Source organism: Osmia bicornis, chromosome 4, assembly GCF_907164935.1.
Source record: "Osmia bicornis bicornis chromosome 4, iOsmBic2.1, whole genome shotgun sequence".
NCBI lineage: Eukaryota > Metazoa > Arthropoda > Insecta > Hymenoptera > Megachilidae > Osmia > Osmia bicornis.
In genome coordinates, this window is record NC_060219.1 from 5674598 (window position 1) to 5697304 (window position 22707).

General features: G+C 37.8%; 2 protein-coding genes across 3 annotated transcripts; one reads left to right on the forward strand and one right to left on the reverse strand.

Annotated features, from left to right (window-relative positions):
• Positions 1-1318: 1318 nt before the first annotated feature.
• LOC114879647 (sodium- and chloride-dependent glycine transporter 1-like) lies at positions 1319-11895 on the forward strand. Of its 2 annotated transcripts, none has more exons than XM_029194751.2 (11): positions 1319-1726; positions 4141-4419; positions 6945-7200; positions 8394-8552; positions 9014-9221; positions 9298-9469; positions 9545-9901; positions 9965-10174; positions 10241-10582; positions 10655-10889; positions 11385-11895. In XM_029194751.2, the coding sequence occupies exons 2-11, from the start codon at positions 4372-4374 to the stop codon at positions 11549-11551; spliced, it is 2154 nt and encodes a 717-aa protein (XP_029050584.2). In that variant the 5' UTR covers positions 1319-1726; positions 4141-4371; the 3' UTR covers positions 11552-11895. The 2 variants fall into 2 exon arrangements, with proteins under 2 accessions (XP_029050584.2, XP_029050593.2); XM_029194760.2 differs by having other exon boundaries at positions 6948-7200.
• A 5373-nt stretch (positions 11896-17268) lies between these two features.
• LOC114879929 (transmembrane reductase CYB561D2-like) lies at positions 17269-22474 on the reverse strand. Its single transcript, XM_029195357.2, has 3 exons — positions 22309-22474; positions 19814-20000; positions 17269-18683 (listed from the first exon to the last, which is right to left on the reverse strand). The coding sequence occupies exons 2-3, from the start codon at positions 19973-19975 to the stop codon at positions 18162-18164; spliced, it is 684 nt and encodes a 227-aa protein (XP_029051190.1). The 5' UTR covers positions 19976-20000; positions 22309-22474; the 3' UTR covers positions 17269-18161.
• Positions 22475-22707: the final 233 nt, after the last annotated feature.

A 22707-nucleotide genomic window follows, 5' to 3' on the forward strand; every position in this document is an offset into this window, starting at 1 on the left:
GAACAGGGAACGAAGGATTCCGTTTCTCCGTCTCGGCGACGGTCATACGTGCATTACGGGAAAGAAATAGAAAGCGAGGAAGAGCATGATCGATGAACAGGTAGATAGGTAAACGTGGACATAAAATATGAAAAGAAAACGCCACGAATCGGGGCTCCGATGAGAAAGAAAGATGTAAGATAGGTGTTTGTGTGCGAAGGTTGACGTAAAGAAATGGAGCAATGGTTTTCCGATTCTCAAAGAGAGTTTTAATTTTTTCTGATTTCTATGTTAACATAAAGATGTGGGAGTTTTTTTCTTTATTTTGAGGAAATCATTTTTTTTTTTTCCTTCAAAGGAACCTTTCAAAGACTTTCTGTTTCGTTAACCGACTTCGTTTTCTATGGCATTATAGATCCTTTGTATTAAAGATAACGAGATTGTACGAAAATAAACTCGATATCCGCGAGACATAAAAAAAGAGCAGAAAAGGTGCTCGAGAAAAATAGGAAGATAATCGGAAACACAAAAGAGTACTGAAGAAGGTGTAAGTAGTTAGAAGGGTGCTATTTACTGGTATCAAAGCTGAACGAGCAATTACTCCTTTTATTGGGCAATTATTCCAATTAATCCAGGCCAATAATTTATGGTGTCGATTACCAATTTACCAAGAGATGCGGACATCTCTGGATAATAATGTTCGTTGTAAAAATGGCAATTTTCAAATCAACATTATTACATAATACGCTAAATAGAAATAAATGAAGCAGATAAAATAATGTTAGGAAAAGTTAAAGTGTTAATAATAATACTAATAGTGCTAATCGAGCGTAGCGCGAAAGTGCGTCGTAGAAATACCCCAAAGAATACAACGTCGAAGTCATGGTGTTCGCAGGGAACGTGTTAACGCGTTGAAGAGAAAGAATGGAAAAAAGGAAGAAAGTGAAAGAAAAAGAACAAAGACGTTGAATCGCAAGTCCGAGTAGCGTATCCGAAAGTTAAAGAGTTTCCCTCGGAACGATAGGTACACAGGGTAAAGGTGGCCATCAGAGGTGAAGAGAGTAGATGGTGAAGTGGTAGAGGAGAGAGAGTGCAAGGTTTAGGGTAGGACGCAGCTCGCAGGAGCAGTAATATCGATCGATCCGTCGAGTTCGAGGCTCGACAGGGTCGACTGGGGGTGCTGCAAGTAGAAAAGCTCTCCCATAAGCAGGCAGGCTGGCTGGCTGGCTGGCTGCCCGGGCACGGACCGTTTCCACTGTCTGTCCGTCCGTCCGTCTCACCTCGTCTCATCTCGTCTCGTCTCGTCTCGTCTCGTCTCGTCTCGTCTCGTCTCGTCTCGTCTCGTTTCGTCTCGCCTCGTCTCGTCACGTTTCGTCTCGTCCCGTTCCGTTCCGTCTCGTCTGCTCTATCTCTGATCTCCTCCACTTCTTTCAGTGTCACCTCGCTTCTCTCGCAGTCACTGTTTAACATCACCGGTGGCTGGTGCACGAGACGAGTAGCCAAATTAAGAAATCATTATAGCAGTGCTCGAGTGCCGGACAAACAACCTACGTAAAACCGGTTGTTTCGTAGCTGTGACCTTGAAAGGCAGTGGCAGTTCGTGTCTCTGACCTTGGCGCACGGTTCACCAAGTTCTCCAATGGCAGCGCGACAACCAGTGGCTTACTAACCACAGCTGATCGAGCAACGGCCAAGCGGAATTCCGGCGGACGTCCACGGAGAACGTTACGTCATCGGGGATAATCAGGTGCGTGTCCATTTTCGGGATCATTCGCATCCGGGACCACTTTCAAACCCGGCGAACCATAAATTCGTCCGGTATTTACGTACTAACTGAACTTCGAAGATTACTACATATTTTGTGATCATAAGGGTATAGTGCATAGTTGAAAGTATGATCAACGAGAGAGGAACGTGGGTTTGATTGGTTGTACGTTCATTTTATAATAATTAAAAAAAATTTTTAATTTCTAAGACCTTCTAATCGGTGGAATCGACGAGTTTATCTTTAGTCTTTCTAAGGGGTAATAGGCTTATGTAGCATCGCGTGACGAAGAAAGTGAACGAGAAAGGTTAAAATCCAACGAAGTAGGGAGCTTCAAAGTTCAAAACAACGTGTTCCTAATAATACTTCATCTTCAAAAATCACCCCTTATAATAGGAGTAAATACTCTGGAAAAGCAACTAACTCAAAAGCTTCGGAGTATCTACCCCTATATGGGGGTGATTTATAAAGAGGGAGAAGTTCGCTATATTACAGGATTATATGTATACCGCGTTTTTACGAGTTGGTCATGTACTATTTCATTTCTTTTGCCCCATTTCATACGAATTTGTTTGGATTCGGGGTTTGAATGTCGGTTGATATCGTTACCTGATTTCGCGTGACGATTGAAAGTCTTGCATGCCGCTTGAATCGGGTTACACTGACACAGATTTCACGAAAGAGGAATGCGCTATCGTGTTCGGCTTTACGTAAGGAGGTGTAGGATTCATGGTATAGCGAACAGTGAACTGCCATCCTGGTTATTAGGGGGTGACACTTAAACGTGACTATAGTAACATGGTACGTTGTAAATTTTGTTGTATGTACACCCGAAGTGGCTCAGTAAGAGGGCGTAAATATCGGAAACATATGAAATATTAACGTTCTTTTTTTCTTCATTAGTACCATGGAAATAATACTCGTTCAAATGAATATGAATTCTCTCCGCGTACAATTTCAACGAAAAAGAAAGGTAAAAAGGGGATGTGAATCGATTTGTTCGATCGTTGCAAATTAACGAGGGACAAAATTTCACGCAAAGAGGGTGCTCGCTTTGTTACGGAAAGGTTAAAGATGAAAGTCTGTCGCGGACAAGGTCAACAGCTGACGGTTAACGTTAACCCTCTCCGCTCCCTTTCTGCTCATCGATAGATTCTAATCGCGATCGATTTACTCGTTAACGTTCGTTAACAGCTTCTCTCGTGGCGAGATCTTTATCCAGACCTTCGATTAATCTGAACTGCGATGTTCTTTTCCACCCCGACGACCACCACCTTGTTCGACATCGATCTCGTTAAAATAATCCGCGCCATCGTTCCACCCTTTCTGGGAATCTTCTACGTAGAACAGAGTTTTCCATCCAGACTCGCGAGTGGAATGTTCCAAGTCACTTCGAAGGATACATTGTTTTCGATTGAGGGTTGTACGCCGTGCTCGTACTTTTGTGGGGTGACACTGTAAATAACGGAAGGTTATTAAATTAAATGGGACTTAAACATGAATTGGGAATACTGCTATCATGGGGTTCAGATTAAATGTATTGTTCTTGAAATGAATAGATATGATAACCTTGCAATTGTTAGGGAGTTAGTTTTTACATAAGCATCGATATTACTAATTTTTCTTGAACGATACCAAGATAATTAAATGGTACTAAATACACATTTAATGCACATTCACATACCCTTCATTTTAATCCGTTTCAATGAATGGTTATCCAGATTGTGTATTTATCGAGGGATAAGCGATGTTTATCTCATATTTAATATTTCTGCGAAACTGAAGGTATCGAGTCGGTCGAGTCCCGCAATTAACGGCGGGAAAAGAGAATGACGGAAATAGTGGGTGGAGTAGAAATACGGCGTGACCTGGACTGTCAGCTACAAAGCGACAAGCATTGGAAGGAGTAACTACGTTATTGCATGGCCATGTATCTGGTGTGAACTTGATAACAGCAATTAGGACGTGAATAGTTATTGTTTAGCGGCGTGACCATTTTCTACGTGTCGAAAGAGTAGTAATTTTTATTGCGTTTGGCGATAACTATTTCGATAAATAATTCACCAAGAGTTAAGGACAAGAAATGAAATTGTAATATACATTTTCTAAATGGTTACAAATTGTCATTACATGTTATTGCTTATAGTAGGGAACGCAATAAAATTTCAATGAAGCTCGGAAAGGACCTTCGAAAAATAGTTCGGAATGCAATAAAATTTATTTACATAACTCGTCAACTTTATTAACACATTCATTGCTACAGTGGAAATGGCCATGTGTAAATTGTTTTATTGTCTAACCCTTGAATAGCGGAGATGGCTCTTCACTGACTCTATTACTTGCCATTTAAAATCTCATACTATTTCTGAAATGTTTGTTCCTCCTTTTTTTTTTAGGAGACGGACGAATGAAGCTCTGAAGAATGAATATCAAAGACAGGAAGTTGTTTAGAAGAATCAATGAAATGGAAATTAGCGAAACTTACAGTACGAACGAAAATTTGCATTAACGATGGATGCTAATGGATTTGGAACAAAGACGCCAGCAGCAGTTGTCGGATATTCGCAGAGCATGAAGAGGAGAAGACTCGATTGACTTCGTAGACGCGTTCGGTGCCAGTTTGGAGGATGGAGGAGTCCTCGCCAAGGATTCGTTCCTATCTGGAATGCTGGGACGTAAGTGAAGTTGCATAATCACTTTAAGCGGTTGTTTTAAACGCTTACGGGTCGTTCGATAACGAAATTATAATCCCATTACATTATTATTCTGTGTTAGCTCCTTCATTGAGAGTCTTCAACAGAATTTTGGCAAAATTTCAGTGAAACGATTGAAATTATAATTTCATTAGATTATTAGTACTCGAGCGTTTATAAACAGGTCAATTGATATTAAAATAATATTAGATTGTCAAACATACATAAATCAATTGATTGAAATTAAAATAATATATTACCGAACGTTTGAATATAATTGACTAATTAAAATTTCATTAGATTATCGCACGTTCCAGCATGTACAAATTAATCAATTGAAATTCGAATTTTATTAGATTGTCACATGCTTGGGCGTTTATAAATCAATTAATTAGAAATTACACGTACGTAGATTCTCCTCTTCGGTCGATTTCAAAGAGTGAAAAGTGAAACAGCATTTGCGATCTTGACAGAAAGAAGAAAAACGTGGAAAGACTCGGATGAAGAATGCAATTGTCGAGACTTTTTTCGATTGAAACTCGAATTATGGAAATTGTGGCCGCGCACATTCGCGAGAGCACGAAGCTGTGTGGTCGTTCTGAAGGATACCAACCACTTTAGACCAGCCCCTCGTTCCATGCAACACTTATACAATCTCAACTCGCGAAAACCATTGTTCGCTTGACGTTTATTGTGTTCCTTTTCAAAATTGCATCGTTTTACAGACGGTCGCGAGTTAACCGTTGAATTGCCTTTTGAGCCGCAACTTTTATTTTCACTTCCCTCGCGTTTTCTTTCTTTCTTATCGAAACAATCGTACCACTGATTTCCGTACGAAGCTGTAGAACGTTTGATTCTCGTTAATTCTGAGGCTGCTGTTACGTTGTTTGATCGTATTTTCACCCCCCCCCCCCCCCCCCAACTTTGACGTCGCTTTTTTCTTCCTCCCTTTTGTAATCAACGTTTCAAAAGCATTCGTACGAGTTCAGACGATATCGCTATACAGTCGGTGTACCGTTTCATTATTCAATTTCCTGGTTTCTCTATTTTCTTCCCGGTTGACGCAATTTTCTGGATAGCAGCTCTTACCTGGATCGTAACGTATCAATAGTTTCAATAGAAATAGAAAATAACGATTCTATAGTCTCTACGATATTAATAATTATTCATCCGTTGTTGATTAATGGAAATTTGATGTGGCTCCAGGCCTTTGTCAGCAAGATTTCGTTGAATTCTCTTGAATATCGAGATGATATTCTTAAGAGCTCGAAACTTGAAGGGAAATCGATGATAAGCGTGCCTCGAAGCCAGAATCCATCTCGAAAATGAAATTTCCTTGGCTTACCTCCTCGGGCCTTAATCGATTCGCGAAAAGCAAAGGTTTTCGAGTATCAAGGCGAACGCTTAACGAATCGCCGCGAGAAACTTTTAAACCCGACCTTAATGAGTACGTCAGTTCAAGCAAACGGACAAACAAACGTTCTCTGAATGGTCCGTGAAAAAGCATTCTGAATCTTCTTCGGAAATTAATTCTAACTCGGTCAGACAATGGTCCGTGGATAGAGGAGATTAATTAACAAAGAGCGAAATGAATCTGAATTTCTTACCCCGTTGACTAAAGCCTAAAGATTGAAATACTAGATAAAGACAGGGAATCTCACTAATTCGTTGAATAATGTACGCAGAGACATTGGAAAGACAGAACGATCTCTCGAATAATTAACAGCCTAATCACCGCTGATTGGCGTATTAGATATTCATAGAAGCAGTCGCTTTCGATGTTTCTCCGATTGTCAAACGGATTTAGCTCGATCGATCAGTGGACTAGAAAAGGAAATCAGATATAGACGCGAAAGGAATTATACACAAATACCGGCAAATATCGTTTCCAATATCGCGCGAACTTCAATATTTGCGTCATCAATTTCTCATTTATTACGTTCCATTAACAATTTCCTTTATTACAGTTTCCCTGCTATACGAATATTTTTCTGGAAAACAGACCGAACATTTTCACGATTGCCAGGTTGATTAAAAATATTGAAAAAGACTGTCAGCAAATTGTTATAATTTTGGAAAAAATAATTTTCTTCGTATAGCTCTTTCACGGCGAAAAGGTTAAATATTGATTTCCTAATGATTTCGCGCTTTCACGCATTACACACGTATCACGATGGCTAACGCGTAAATTATCCGGTTTCACGTTGCACTTGAATTGCAACTGGGTCCGCAGCTGTTGCCTGTATCGGTCACGAGCGATTAATAATCGCGTGAATATTAAAGGGTGCACGACAAATCGAATTGTCGAAGCAATTTGTTAGCAGTGATTTCCCAATGGCCCTTTACTATTCACCGTTCCGACAGAAAACTTTGCAAACTCTGCAGTTCAGTTCGAGGAGCTCCTTATCGAATCAGTATTGGGAAATTGCTCTTATCAAGGAAAATCAGGACACCTTGGTGATTATTGAATGATATATATTAATAGAAATATTTCTCACTTTCCTTAGCAGAACGAAGACAAGTACTCGGTGGCGAACAGCCAAGCACCATTGCAAGCTGGCGAGGACGAACATCCGGAACGTGGCACATGGACGGGAAAATTCGACTTCCTGTTGTCTCTTCTGGGCTACAGCGTTGGCCTAGGAAACGTTTGGCGATTCCCGTATCTGTGCTACTCGAACGGAGGTGGTGCTTTTCTAATACCGTTTACGATAATGCTCATCATCGCTGGACTACCCTTGATGTTCATGGAACTATCTTTAGGTAAGCATGTAAATCTTTATCTATCTTTTGATATTTTATAAAAAAGATTCAGGATTTTTTTCATCTCCTGTAACACTCTAATCGTCCATTGAGATTTTCCAAGCTGGTGTTTAGACGATTATACTATCATAAAGATTCGCATAAGGGATGGTACGGTTTTATTTCAAGCCGTTTCCCTTTCATGCTTCTTACAAAGAAGCTTTGCAACCAGAGTACAAAGCTGCGCCACGAAACGACTATCGATTAACCCGATATCGGTCGAACTCGTGCGAAAACTTTCCGGAGGGTGTAAAAACAACAGTTGCCTCGTCGAAATACTAGAAACTTTCTCGATATTTGATGGCCGACAATTTAGCCCGACTATTTTACCCTTTTTCCAATTTCATCCGTGTCATCGTTTCTCATTATCGATGTCCAGGAACGATGCAATCCAAGAATAGAAATACCGGAACTCGATTATTACGAGAGCGAGGAATAAAAGCTGACATCGCATCTCTTTGAATCGTACGGAAATAGGCGATGTAAGAATGCAAACCGTATTCTTATCGTCACACTACCGGCAAGGTCAGGTTTATGCACGCTCGTTAATTTATCGAAATAGACCGATCAATGAACGATCGTTCCTCTTTACACCAGCTTACGTAATGTTATTTCTGGATGGTTTTGCCTCACCTGGAGTACGCCTCAATGACCTTCTCCGCTCGCTCTTTAACACTCTATCGATAGAAACAATCTCAATTTAATCCTGAATTCTGTTAATTTTCATATTCTTTTATAAATAATTCTTTTTATTTCATAGGTAATACTATTTATTTTTGAGAGATGAAACTTTGAGAATTTATCAGATACGTGTGCATCGGATTCGATCCACCATAATTTGCTACGAAAGACTTCTATTTCGTTTTCCAATAAAAAGTAATATAAGTTTCCATGAAAATAAGATGTACTTTAATATTACTTGCCACATCCTTGCTGGTAACGGGAAACTTCTCTATCTACGAGCTTCTAGGAAAACTCTGATACTCAATTTAATTCGATGAATTACTTTTAGGTGATCGGTGAACCATTCGCGAGATCGACCTCCGTCGCGATTCGATGCACCAGTGTAAATTACAAGTGCATCGGGAATTTGCCACGATGGCTTATTGATCCGTTTCTTCTTTTTTCTTTCATTTTCGCGATATTCTCCCCAGGGCAGTACGCGAGCCTTGGCCCAGTGGCAGCTTACAAACGTTTCTGCCCCCTCTTGCGTGGCCTGGGTTATGGAATGGTGTTAGTCAGCTCGGTGGTGATGCTTTATTACAACTTGATCATCGCCTGGACGCTTTATTACATCTTTGATTCAGTGGCTGGTAAGCTTTATCGATTTCAACAGTCGTTTTTTAAAATTTCAAATTTTATTTGCGCGGATAACATAATTGCCAGATTAAAAGTGATTATCACGAATCGTCGCGACAATAAGCTCGATGGCCCACTTGGTTCGAACGACCAATCGTTCGATTCTTTTTTATCGAGCACAATTTTTGTGCATCGACAGAATGGATTTAGATTTGTCGGGTTATAGTTTGCACGCGAGTAATATCGTGCTGTTACGTAACTGCAGCTTTACGTTCGATCACGGGCAATAATGAAATCGGGTTAAGAAGAGCATTAGCGTGGAAGAAATAATACGCGATGTTTTCAGATCGACCGATCAACTCGGCCAATATTCGTATTTGAATATAAAAGCAAACATGCGAGGAGAATATCCGCGATATTAAATGATTGATTAGATGCCTCTGACGCTATCAAAGAAATATTCTGAACACTATAGGAGCTGGTAACTTACCATGGAGCAAATGCGAATCACCATGGAGCACCGAGGATTGCTTCATGCCAGAAGCTGCCGAGGCGTGTGCGTTTCAGAACATGAGCTACTTCAAAAGAAAATGCTTGAATTCTACCCAGATGGCATCAATGGGTTTGACCATAGAAAATATCACCAGCGCCATTAGGAGACCACCGGCTGAAGAATATTTCAAGTAAAAAAAATCTATCATACCATTTAGATTCTAAAGGAATTACATCTATTACCATAAGTATTTCTATTTCATTCAGCAATCACGTATTGGGAATGAGTAGTGGAATCGAGGAGACTGGGTCTATTCGACCCTCGATGGCGGTGAACCTCCTGTTAGCTTGGATCATCGTCTTCCTCTGTCTGAGCAAAGGTGTTCAAAGCTCAGGAAAGGTTGTGTACTTCACTGCTCTGTTCCCGTACTTCGTTTTGGTAAGTTGGGCATATTAATCGATAGCTTATAACGTAAATTATATTTATTTAAATCATCACCTTTTCATCGGGTAGATTGTTCTTTTCGTTCGGGGCATTTTGCTACCCGGTGCCAGCGAGGGTATTCTCTTTTATCTTACGCCCGATTGGAGAAGACTGATGTCCGCGAAAGTATGGGGCGACGCAGCGGTGCAAATCTTCTTCGCTCTGAGCCCAGCTTGGGGTGGCCTCATCACTCTCAGCTCCTACAACAAATTCAACAACAATTGTTACAAGGATTCGCTGATCGTCGCGGTCAGTAACATCGGCACGTCTTTTTTCGCCGGTTTCGTAATTTTCTCTGTGATCGGATTCCTGGCCCACGAGCTTGATGTCCCGGTCGCCTCGGTCGTCGATCAGGGGGCTGGATTAGCATTTATCGTCTATCCTGAAGTGAGTGAATCGACAAAAGGGTCGATAAAGGATAAGTTTAAAATTCTTTATTAAAAAATACAGGTAGTAGCTCGTTTACCAGTGGCCCCAGTCTGGTCGCTGCTTTTCTTCGTGATGCTTCTTAGCCTGGGCCTGGATTCGCAATTTGCATTGATGGAAACTGTCACTACTGCGATTCTCGACGCTTTTCCGGCATTGAGGAACTACAAATTCTGGGTTGTATTCGCGGCGGCTGTTTTCGGTTACGTCGGTGGAATCATTTTCACTACCAATGTAAGTTTAGAGAAAATAAAATTAAAATATTTCTATGATTATGCGGTTTATTATTTCATCGATCAGGCTGGAATGTATTGGCTGCAATTGATGGACAAATACGCAGCCAATTGGTCGGTGCTGTTGATCGCTATAGTAGAGTGTATCCTGGTCGCTTGGATCTATGGCGCGGATCGATTTCTCGACGATGTCCAGCAAATGATTGGACCACGTAGCCGTCTTTGGAGATTTTTCTGGACTTGGATGTGGAAAGTTATTACTCCTGCTACGTTGTTCTTCATTCTCTTCTTCAATTGGGTCGAATACGAACCCCTGAAATACGGAGGATACGTGTATCCAAGATGGGCGGACATCGTTGGATGGGTCGTCGGTATGATACCCATTCTGGTCATCGTTTTCGTGGCCATCGTAAGTAATTATTATTTCTTAAGAATAATAAATAAATAGTCAGAGAACTATTATGAAAAGCATTACTTACAGAACCAACTGAGAGACCCTCGTCGTCGATTAGCATACGACGACGACGACGATGACGACGACGACCTGGACGGCAGACCCTCTGCTCAAAGATCAGGAAAACGGAAAACGAAGAAAAGCAAGAACAAGAGCGTATGGTGGCGTGCAAAGATGCTTTTGCAGCCTACTTCCGACTGGGGCCCCGCGGCTAGGAATTCCTTGACCCCGTCGAGAACTCTTACTCACACACCGTCACCAGGTAACCAGGAACTTAATTAACCTCCAGTCGCGTGCAAGTAAACGCCATCGCGCGTTCAAACCAACTTCTATATTAAACACGTTATGGCCGGTATAAGTAACCCCTTTACGTAGCTGCAATTTCAAGCTCATCATCCTCGGTTGTAATAGGATTTAACCCGACCGCTGGATTATTAATCTAAATATAATGCACGCTACGATGGCCATTTGATTAACATGCCCGGACAAATGGGACGGAATAATCAGTTTTATTTCATTAAGGGTTCATTAGGGTCATATGGTAGGCGTCATTATTTTCTCATGTACACGGTGTTAAAAAATACCTCGAAGACCTCTATACCGCTGGATAGCGGTGTATTTAATTCTGTACCACTTTTCGATGGGATCAGTAGTTTAGCCACATTTCGCTGTTGAAGATTGAAAAATTGACCAATCAGCGCGCAACTCTATATGTATTTGTTTAATAGAATATCATGAAATAACTTTAATGTTCCAGGACCGCCAGGAGGATACGATTCCGTAAGGGACACCATAGTCTTGGTAAACGGTCAACCAATGATGGTGCAACCGTCGACCACATCCGGCACCGCTCAGAAGCTTCCTGGACCATCGATCCTCAAAAATTCAAGTAAAACCGATCTAATCACATCTCAGCAAGTCTGACACGATGTTCATTTTATCAATAACGACGAGTCTGCCCAGAGATCTATCGCCAAAAATACAACGCGCCAATAACAGGTAGTCGAGTATCGCGGATAGCTTCGTAACCAAGAGATAGGTGAACAAAAGGATGTCTTTGAATGTTCCCGCAATAGAAGAGAGATTTCTACGAATTTATTTTTTTAAAGAAGAATAGCCAGAGTATTTTCTGATATATTCAAATCTCAACAATTCTAGCGCCTTATATTTTTTCCATTCGAGCAAAGATAAGTTCCGTTCATTCCGTTGAAATCACTTGAAAGATCTATTTTCTTATTCAAATAAATTAATTTCAATTTATTTTTAAACGAGCCCTCAAGCATCTTTTACCTTCGATTTAAACATAAATCCTGATTAATTGTTTTCAAATCATTCCAGTTTTAAGTAAGTTAGAATTTTTAATCTACTTCGATGTCTTCTGATTTCTAACACCAAAACGGACAATATTGAACAGTTCATTTAATTACCAGTAAGTGAAAATCGTTTAAGCGTTAAAGAGGGCTGAGATCGAGAGACAATGACGTTCGTTAAAGGAAAAAACGATGCCTGAACAAATTTTGCGAGACGCTCTAAATAACGTGCTACGAGATGTAATCGTTAGTAATTACGCTACTCTACTGCTTTCAATTGTACATAAAAAAGAAATGAAACGTACGTAAGGAAACAATTGAAGAAAGTCACGGATTGATTGCCATGCGTAGGCGACACACAAATATTTTACGATTTAGAGTGAAAAAGTGGGTGACCATCACCGAAACGATTAATTGCTTCTGTGTAAGATTTATCTAAGGTAATGTTTACTCTTGCATAACGATCGATCTAGGATAGTATCGAGGAATTCGCCAGAATTTTATTTTTAAAGTCGGTCAAAAAATCGTTATATTTCCGTACACTTTAATTTTTAGAATTTTTGCAGGTACATTCAACCGGCCATTCGTGTAAGGGTGTATTCTATAGGTATAGTAATAACGAAAATAGTCTATGCTAATTTAAACTATTAAATCGAATCGGAAGGAACGAGATGAAAATTTAACTTAATTTGCAATCTCTAAATGGAACATTGCAATTAACCGGCCATTCGTATAGGGGTGTCTATTGTAGGTATAGTAGGTAATAATGAAAGTAGTTTACATTAATTTAAATTATTCAAGCAATGAGGTGAACGAATTTAAATGAATTTAATTTACATCGTATCTATTGAAGTGTACGGAGATTATTCTGGCAGATTGTATCTAACATCGCCCAAAGCCAACAGTGGAATTCCTTTGCTAAAGCTCGACAAATTTTTGTCGTAAAGATTTATCGTTATCGGACAGTTCAGATGGTTCGAACCCAACCGAATCGTCAAATTTTTGTAATGTAACTTAGTAATCTCGTGAACGTTGAATATATTTCTCGATGTTGACATGCGAAATGTTTCATACCGTGATATGTGTTATCCTTGCCGAAGGAATTGCGTTGTCAAAGCGATGATTTTCAGTAAAATTCATCGAATTTATTGGACTTTGAAAGAACGAATTAGAAACAAACGGAGTAGGTGATTTTACTCGATGTCCTCCTTAATTCTCCAAAATAATGAGTATTTCAATAACTTCAGTACCTTATAATATTATTTCATAAATTACATATTTAGGTTGATCTCCAGTACTTAAAGAAATTAGAATTAGTTATTAAAATTAACTGTTGAGAGTCAGATGAATATATCGTTGAGTAATTAGATGAAGATTATTTGTCGTTAAATGTTGATATAATATATTGGATTTCTGATTATATTTTCAAGCTACTAACACTTTCAGGGAAACATAGGCTAGATTATTCTATCTACGAGTGAAAAAGATCGAATACCCTTAAAAGTGACGAAGACTGCAGTTCGTGTGAAAGGGTTATTTTCGCGTCGATCGTAAGACGGTTGAAGGGTTGCGCGAGGGTGAGCCAGGGAAAGGGCAAAAGAGGGTTGTGCCGTTTCACGGGTCATCGAGATAAGCGTATCGGTTCGATTCAGACCGAAAATAGGAATTATTAAAATACACATTAAGCCGGCGATGTCGAGCACACCGGACAATTAAACGCGTACGTACAGTCAATAAACGTGAGAGATCGTGATTCTTTATTTTTTATGTGACCCTGTTTGTAAAGTGTTGACACCTGTATCATATGTATTAACATTTGTCGTACATACACGTATACACAAGTTACAAGATGTAATGAATATACATTATAGTATTATACACATACAAGTATATTATGTAATATTTATAGACGCTTGGTACACTGGTGGTACATGCGTCGCATAGTTTATTTATTACGTGTACAAAACAAGCATATAAAAAAAATGACACGATCATCGTTTGATATTAAGAAATTCAGGGCGGAGTGTCGCGATAAACGTGCGAACAATTAACATTATTGAAGGAAAAAAAAACCCGCTGCGTTCAAATTATAAAACAATAACAGAAAATATGTTAACTCATATCCGTGCGAGAGCTTGTTGCGTGAATCGTTACGTTTCGTGGGTGAATAAGTGAGAAATAGAGTGCTTGTACAGAGTGTAAGAATATTTTTTAGAATAATAAGGGCCTAACTCCACTTTTTATCCTCTTAACGACCCACTTGCTCGACTAGAATAATGATTTAACAATCTGATTTTTCTTTGAAGATAATCACCGACTTTTGAAAGCATCAATGAAAATTTTGTAAAATTTTTTTTACCCTGTATTGTGAAATTAATTTTTGTGGTAAATTTACAAGTAATCGTGGTGGATGTTAAGAGTTAACCGAATCGTCCTTTGCCATCGATCCTTTGCTCAAAGGGACGAACAAGTGGAGGAGGATCCTCGCCGTAAGCGTTCCATACGGATCCTCGTTGACCTAATTAACAATTTAGAATCTAGTTGTTGTTAATACTCAGAGCTTCAGATTATAGGCGAAACATTCAACTAGGACGATATTCGAATCCCAAGATCGGAATTCGCGAACAATCGGGGCAGACCTCGTATTGAACACAATGAAAGTTTAGCGAGAATCGATTCACGCTTAATATACCGATACCCCGTTTCGATTAATTCAATTGTTAATCAAACGATCAATGAGTTTCATCGATTCGAATTTAATTTCAAACGAGACTGTAATCAAAATACCGAGTTGCATTTATTAAATTTTATTAATGGGGTAATTTTCTACTGCATGGTCTTCGACGTAAATTTTCAAATAATATACTCCCATCATTTACCAAAACGTTGTATTCGAATCCATCAGTATCAACGGAGACATTAGACTAACGACACGTACTGATATTTGAAAATTAGAGAAAGAATTATATGTACCGATAGAAGAGCGAGAACATTTTCTAACTAGCCATATCTGAGACATAATCAAGAACAAACAAATTTTCTTCGTTTAAGAAAACCCTGAATAATGACCGATAAAGATGATGAAAAAAAAAAGAAGGTTCTTTCTTGTTGGCAGAGAAATGAAATCATTTATCTTGAGAAAGAGGGAAAGAGAGAAATGCGAAATAAAGAAGTACTTGGGATTCGTGAGGGAAGGGGTGACTGATAGATAAGCGTTCGACAAACTTTAATGTCCCTTAGGCTAGATAGGTGAATCTAATGCAGGTTTAAAAGGAATTTAAAACAAACAAAGTTAGCACGTCATTAACAACAACAACAACAACAACAACAATAATACTTATTAATAACAGTTATGTTACAAAGTAAGGAATAATAATAGAGTTAGCTGCCGGTTCAAACTGGCTTGGCCACGCGGTCGACTGTCCTAGGTAGGGTTAAGATTCGGTTACGTGGGATTATCGGTAACAACACGGCAACATTATGTTAATATAAAAAGAAAAATAATTAATTAAAATTTATTTTGAGCACTATACTTACTTAATATTAGAAATGTTTTAATTGCTTATTTTTAATTTCATCTGAAACAAAATTTTATGCTATCATATTAAGGAAAATATTCCTTAATTTTTCCTTAATTACCGTGCAATGTTACGGATTTTACGTGACCAAGAGCAACCAGTAGAGCGAACAGTACAAAGTAACGTGTCCTAAAGCTAATTGAGAAAGAGAAAAGCGTTCGAGAGTAAAATGTAGGTGATAGAAGGTGCGTTATGTTTCGTGGAAACGATAGGATTAGAGTTCCTTCTCGTTAAGGCAGATTTTTGTACGTCGACGAGCACGATTCCATGGGGATTCGTTGAACAAGAAATATTTAAATCATACCGCAAAACGTAGCCTGTGAGAAACTATGTATTTTAAGCAAAGAAAGAATATTGATCATTTGTTTTTGATGCGATTTGATTGTGTCTCTATTGATTTTCTTCGATAATTAAAAAAAAAGTAAAAAAATTGTTGCCTCAAAAATCTATCTTTTGTGTAATATGAAACTTTTTTAAAGTTAATCTTTTTTAAATTAAATTTTTAGAAATTTCAAGATATGACATTCGACTATTGTTTTAAATAATTTATCTTGAAAGTTTGCCACTTTTTATTTCTATTGAAATAAGAGACACTTTCAGCGTCGAACCGTATACAATCACAAAACACAATAAAGAAGAATGTATTATTCAAGGAATGATTGTACACTACCGTTCAAAGGTCTTGGAATATTTTCGAGATGAATATAGTATCATGGAAATTATAAAAAAATACTAATTCACAATTTTTCTCCGGTTTACATAAATTTTTCTAAATATTCTAAGATTTCTGAACGATAGAGAAGTTAGAAGTCTAAAAAGGAAAGGTAACGGAAATGAGAAAATAAAATTCTATTGCATGTACGTGTATCAAACGAACACTTGTACACGTCCATAGCCAGAATACGTATATATGTGCGTCAATAAGAAAATTATGTATACACATTGTTGCATAATGTTAGAGACGAAGAGGAAAAATGTTTTACGCGTGATCACTGTTTGATTCGAGATGTTTATCGTGTATTGAAAATTGCGAGAATTAAGAAATAATCTATAGAAATGGAAGATTTCAAAAGAAACTAAATGAAAAAGGCAAAAAAAATAAAAAGAATATAAAATACGATATTTAAGAGACAATGAAATTATATCGAGATACAAGAAATTGTATTAATATACATGTACACTCCCCTCCATAAGTATCTGGACACTATCTAAAACAGAATACTCTTTTTAAAATTGGACCAAATGACTTGAGGTTTTTCGTAAAGCTATATATAAATTAATTTACTGAGATATGTGCTTTATCGTTTTAAAAAATTACAATTCGTTGAAATCATGAGAAAAAATAATGAAGGGCAATTTTTCAACTTTTTTGTGTATAATGAAAAGCCTATAATGAAAATTTAAAATATAACATTTGTAAATTTAAGTGTGTTATGTATATGCTGAAAATTTCATCGAGATCGGTCAATGCGCTTAGAAGTTACAAGTAATTAAAATTTCCGAAAATCGCGACTTTTCATCTAACAATAAGAACGTGACTAGTTCCGTTCTTATTGTGATTCATTGTAATCTATTGTGTCCATTTTGGTCCAATTTTAAAAAGTGTATTCTGTTTTAGAGAGTGTTCGGATACTTATGGACAGGAGTGTACATTGCATTGCGAAAGATATATACATTATGTAAATTCTATGTATATGTATATGATGCGTGTGTAATTAATAAAGTGTTGATATATATGGTTGACGATAACTAATTCTCTGTTCTTTCCATTTATTTGATAATCATCTACACGTTCAAACAGATTAAAATTAATATTAAATTATACTTTATTTTTTGGTCAAAGTTTCTCCTTATAAATAAAAGAATTATTTTAATCTAAAGATATGCTGTCGATGATTTTAGAAATGTTTCCTTGCAACAATTGCATCGAGTTTCTGTGATATACTGATAGTTCAAATGAACACAGTGATGGTAGAATATATAAAAGATGAATCTCTGATGATTATTGATTATAAAACTGACCCTTGATTTTAATTATAGGCAATAATATTAGTTCCTCCTCGATTACTTAACTCACACTGAGTAAATTACAATTAAATCTCCTTGTATTTACATCTCGATAAAGCTTCGTGATCAGCAATAAACTGTGTAAAAATATATTGAACACTGTTTTTCGGCAAAGTTGAGAAGAAACGAGTAGTTTAAGTATCATACAAAAAATTCAGAAGGTGGACGGAATGCTTGAATTCTAAATAGACTACTAAACCTTTTTGTATAAAAAAATGAAACTTTTTATGCACTTTCTCGATTTTCCACTGAAAATATTTTGATGCAAAGTAAGCATGTCAAAAATGCTATGTATTACTTTTGACATTGCTAGAGCTTTATATCGTATTATACTATACTGTACAATGCGGTACGCTATATTACCATTAATATAGTATAGTACAATAATACTACGGAAATACTATTACCATAGTATTACTCTACATACCACCCCGTATCATGCAATACAGTACAACACAACAACATTTTACACTTTCAACAATGATCCAAATTCACACCTGTATCAAACACCACATGTTGCATATTTTTCAATCTCGTCAACTTGGTCGCAGTCCAACCCTACTGCATCTCGTTTATAGATTACGTGGTGGTAGGTGGTGGTGCTAAGATCACCTTACTTCTGGACACAGCCCCCAGAATTGGTTTCAACAATATGAAGAAACCAGCGATAAAGAAGGAGGAGAACACCAGGCTCCTTCCGGTGTCGCTTCCGGGCCACCACAAAGTGTACGTCCCTGTGATCAAGGTAGCTAATAAAAGTATCGTTACTACGATACCACCGAAAGCGTGTAACACTTTCAGAAGGACAGGTCTGAAACGAGGATAAAGCCACTTGGAGTTATTGGTGACGATCCCGAAAGCAGCGACCAGGAAGGAGATGATGATGGTGACCAAACCGAGTACCGAGTGGGGCGTAGCAAAATGATGCTTATTGTTGTTGATCTTGTTCACCACGATGATAATTAATCCGATCAACACTAATGCCAGCCCTGTTGTGTGGAGGATCCAGTGCATAGTCACCCTGTTCATTCGGGACAACTTGTAACTGACGTACGCATCACCGGAAATGCTGAACACCGCCTCGGTTATCAGAAGACCAACCTGTAACAACGAAGTATACGATTAGTAATTTTTCATTTTTATTTTTACAAATACAGAAGGGATTGAACGCGATCGTGAATCTTCCATCTGCTGAATGAATGTCGCAACCAATTTGGCTATCTAGGTTAACGGTACTTACATTTCTTCTCTCTTTACGTACATGAAGAGAATAACGCCTACAATTTAGCCTCTAACGCGACAATGAATTGAAGGTAAATGACACTATACAAGAGGACGTTTTAGTGGTGAGACGATCAATGTGTGTTTATGATAATTTTAAAGTAGATGTACACCTCCTAAGAATCTTTAAATTTGGTCATTCGGTTAATGCGCCAATCTTTCGCGCGGTTCAGCCTCAATTGCCTTACATCAGATGATAAATTTAGTCCAGTCGATTCAGATAATTAGAAGTTAGTATTTTTCTAAACATAAGGATGATCGAACACTCGAGGAACTCGAAGACCTTATGAATCATATCCAAGATTTTATGTTTTCCACGTAGGAAAATCATGGAAAATTGAAGAGCCCGCTTCCTTCTTCGCTTCGTATTTAAATTCAATGTTTTATAGACTGGGATCGTGTTACTATTTCAAATTTAATTTTCATGTACCAGAAAAAAGGATGATGAAAATTAGGAAATTGATCTGACGTTTGGAATGCTTGAATGGAAGCTGCATGAATCATATCTAGTAGTAAGTTTTTATAACTGGATTCGTGGAAATATTCATCAAGTGTGACTTAAGCGTTCTTCAAGTTCATGATTAGTCATAAGTACCTATTCTCTAAACATCTGAGGGGATCATTTCGATTAATTTACTTATTATTCTTTCAAAGTTTTCATTGTATCGAAATGTAAATTGTGAAAACGCGAATTTACGTAACAGTATGGTGTTCGACGTGTAAAAGAAGAATTTATTGCATCCAGTCGTTATGAAACCCGTCGTCTCTGAAAGACGTTCATGAATTTTGCACAAGAGAATTTTAATCTTCTCTCAGTTAGAAAACCAATCTTTATTTTCAAAGAATAATTCTATGAAACGGTATAACAGACAAAGACCTAAATTCCTGATCCACGTACTTTCATTATTTCTTTCATTGTGCAATTAACGTTGACCAAGTTGTCTACTTACTCCGACGCTCATGCAAATTGGATGCCAAGCGAAGAAGCTGTAATGTCCGAAAGCCAAAACCAGGATATATATCACTGGGGCTACTAAAAGAAAGTGTGTGAGAGCTGAAAAAGCTAGCATAATGGCACTGGGGGGTCCTTTGCCTCCTGGTTGATCGGTCATCTTAGGATCGATCTTACTCTCCTCGCTGAAATCGAAACAAAAGTACGGTTAGAAAATTTAAATAATTGCTTAATTTTTGTTTTATATTCGTTTTTTTTCCCCCCCTAAAAGATTGCACGATTGAAGAAATAAATTTTTCTTCAGTCGCAACAGCTCCTACGATCGTTATGATCCGCGACGTGTGATTCATTGTTAATTGTGCGACACGATTCTTCGTTTCTTTCAGCATCCACTTGGGCGAGCTCGCAGAATGTCCTCTTTTACAATGATACAGAAACATAAGCTCGATAAATGAAGCCGCTGATTAAGTGAATGCTTGTCCAGTTCGAAGAGATATTCATCGCCACAATTTTCCAGAAGTATTCGAATTACTCTACTGTCTTTGATTAGTCAAGACATGATCAAGCTTTCAAGAACTCTTTTCAAACTTTAAGTAGCCTGTTTCCTTATGCCTTATACTATCATTTTTCCTTCAGTTAGTCATTTAATCAGCTCGTATTCCAAACGTTTGTCACATGTTAAAAGATAAGCCTCCATATCACTTCAGCTTGTAATCACAACACAGTTGTATTATTCAAAATATTACTACAATAAATATTATTAATTATTCCACTTGCGTTGTTCACTTAAGACCTCAACTGTCTGTATAAACATTCATTAAAAAATAAGTAATATGAATGTCTATCATGATATCTCGAATGCAATCGATTTAATCAATGATTTACCCCATTATCTCTGCTACGTGCGAAGATAATTAACACTTACGTTGCAATGGTCACTCTACGTGACCAATTAATTATGTTATTATAATTACAGGTCGAAGATTCTTCTATTCCGTGTAACATTAAAACCATCGTAAACAGTGAGAGGTTCAAATGATTTCTGACGATTATTTCTTCGAATTGGATGATAAAATGAGAACTGGAATGTCTCGGATGACTGACACTATTGGAAAGCAGAATGCCACTTCCCTGTTTCCCACGTTTTATTTCAAATTGGAAAATCAGTAACCACGGAAAATGATTGCAATATTGATGTTTATCTTTCTGAATTCTTCGAATTCATTAAGGAGAAAGTTCTTCATTTAGCATATAAAGACACACGTCGTCAAGATAAGATAATTTCAAAGTTAAATATAGCACTACTGTATTTGCTGTCGCGGTGAATTAAGAATCATTATTTGAGTAATCTGATTAATTATTCTAATGAAAATAAATTATTATAATGAAACGTTTTCTTTAGAGGAAGAATACGTAGATGATTCGAGTGTATCCTTATCAAATATTTTAAGATCCACCTTGTTTTGCACGGTTCAACCGATGCACTGTCGATCTTGATTAAATTCTTGTAGAAACGCGAAGAAAAAAGAATTGCAATATGCAAACTCAGATACCATAAACGAACGGTGATGAATAAAAATTCGAATGGATGGTGCATGCTAATAAAAAAGACGGAAAACAATGGCATCAGCCTTGGTAATCTCGTCATTACTAACTAACTGTAAAGATTTATGAAATTACGACGATGGCAAGTGGATTCCCGGGAAATTTTTATTGGAAATTCTTAGCAATGAAATGCTGGATAATTGGAGCGAAGAAAATCGCTGAGTGATTAGAATAGTTTTCCAGGTCGGAATATATTAAAAAGTATAAGTAAAATGTAGTTTGTTTTACCGTTGAATTTAAAAACCATCATTAATTTTCAGATACACGTTATGCTTATGGCAATTACGATCGCGAGATTACGTTTATCGTAACATAATTACGCTCATCGTGACGATCCGATTCGTGACGCAGAACGGCATACTTTCAGATGCGCTCCACTTTCACGATTACAGCGAAATACGCGATTTCCATCGCGCGAATCTTGTGTTTACGATGGGCGTATGGAAATCTGGCTACATTCGACCATCTCCTCGTCTAGAGACAAACTCTTTTATATTGCTTACGTAAGCTTATAAAAATAGTCGCTTGAAAACACCATGTGAATTGCATCGAAAGGAAGGATTAAATCGAAACGAAATTAAATTAGTTCTTCCAATTACCATTTGATTAAAGCAAGTCGAGAAATATATTAATACTTTGATGGCATTGAACTTGACGGAATCGGTGACCTTTTTATATCTAAACAGAGTCTACTGATAAGCAAAAATGTAATTTCGTGTGAATTTGTTTGCTGATTTAATATTGTGCTCCCTAAGACTATATTTCAAAGTTCCTTTCGAATTCCCTTGCCAAGAAATAACAGTAAAAATCTAAAATATTAACGCGAAACACCGTAGCTCTAAATAAGCTAAATATAGGTAAACAAGATCAAATCGTTTGAGTACTCACCTCGAATTCTACAAATCGTGAAATCAGCTTCCAAGGAAAAATGACTCGTCGAAGTGGGTCAATTTTCCAGAAACGAAATCGCGTTTCGAGCGGAACGAGCAAAGAGGAAAAGCATGGAACGGAGTCCGCGTCTCGACTGAAACACGCGTTCCGAGCGTAGCCGCAACGATCTATCGCTGTGTTGCCGATGCTCCTTACGAACGAACAGGAAAATCGTCGTGTAAATACGGCCTTGGCACGCCTGATCGCCGCGGACTGCTCTGGTCCCTATAAAACGAACGCCGGGCTCGTGCTTGGGACATACAGAGACGAACCATTGTTCGCTTCGTCATGGTTCGAAATCGTATGCCAGCGTTTAGAAAATTAATAAAAATAATTTTTCACCTGGAAATTTTGAGA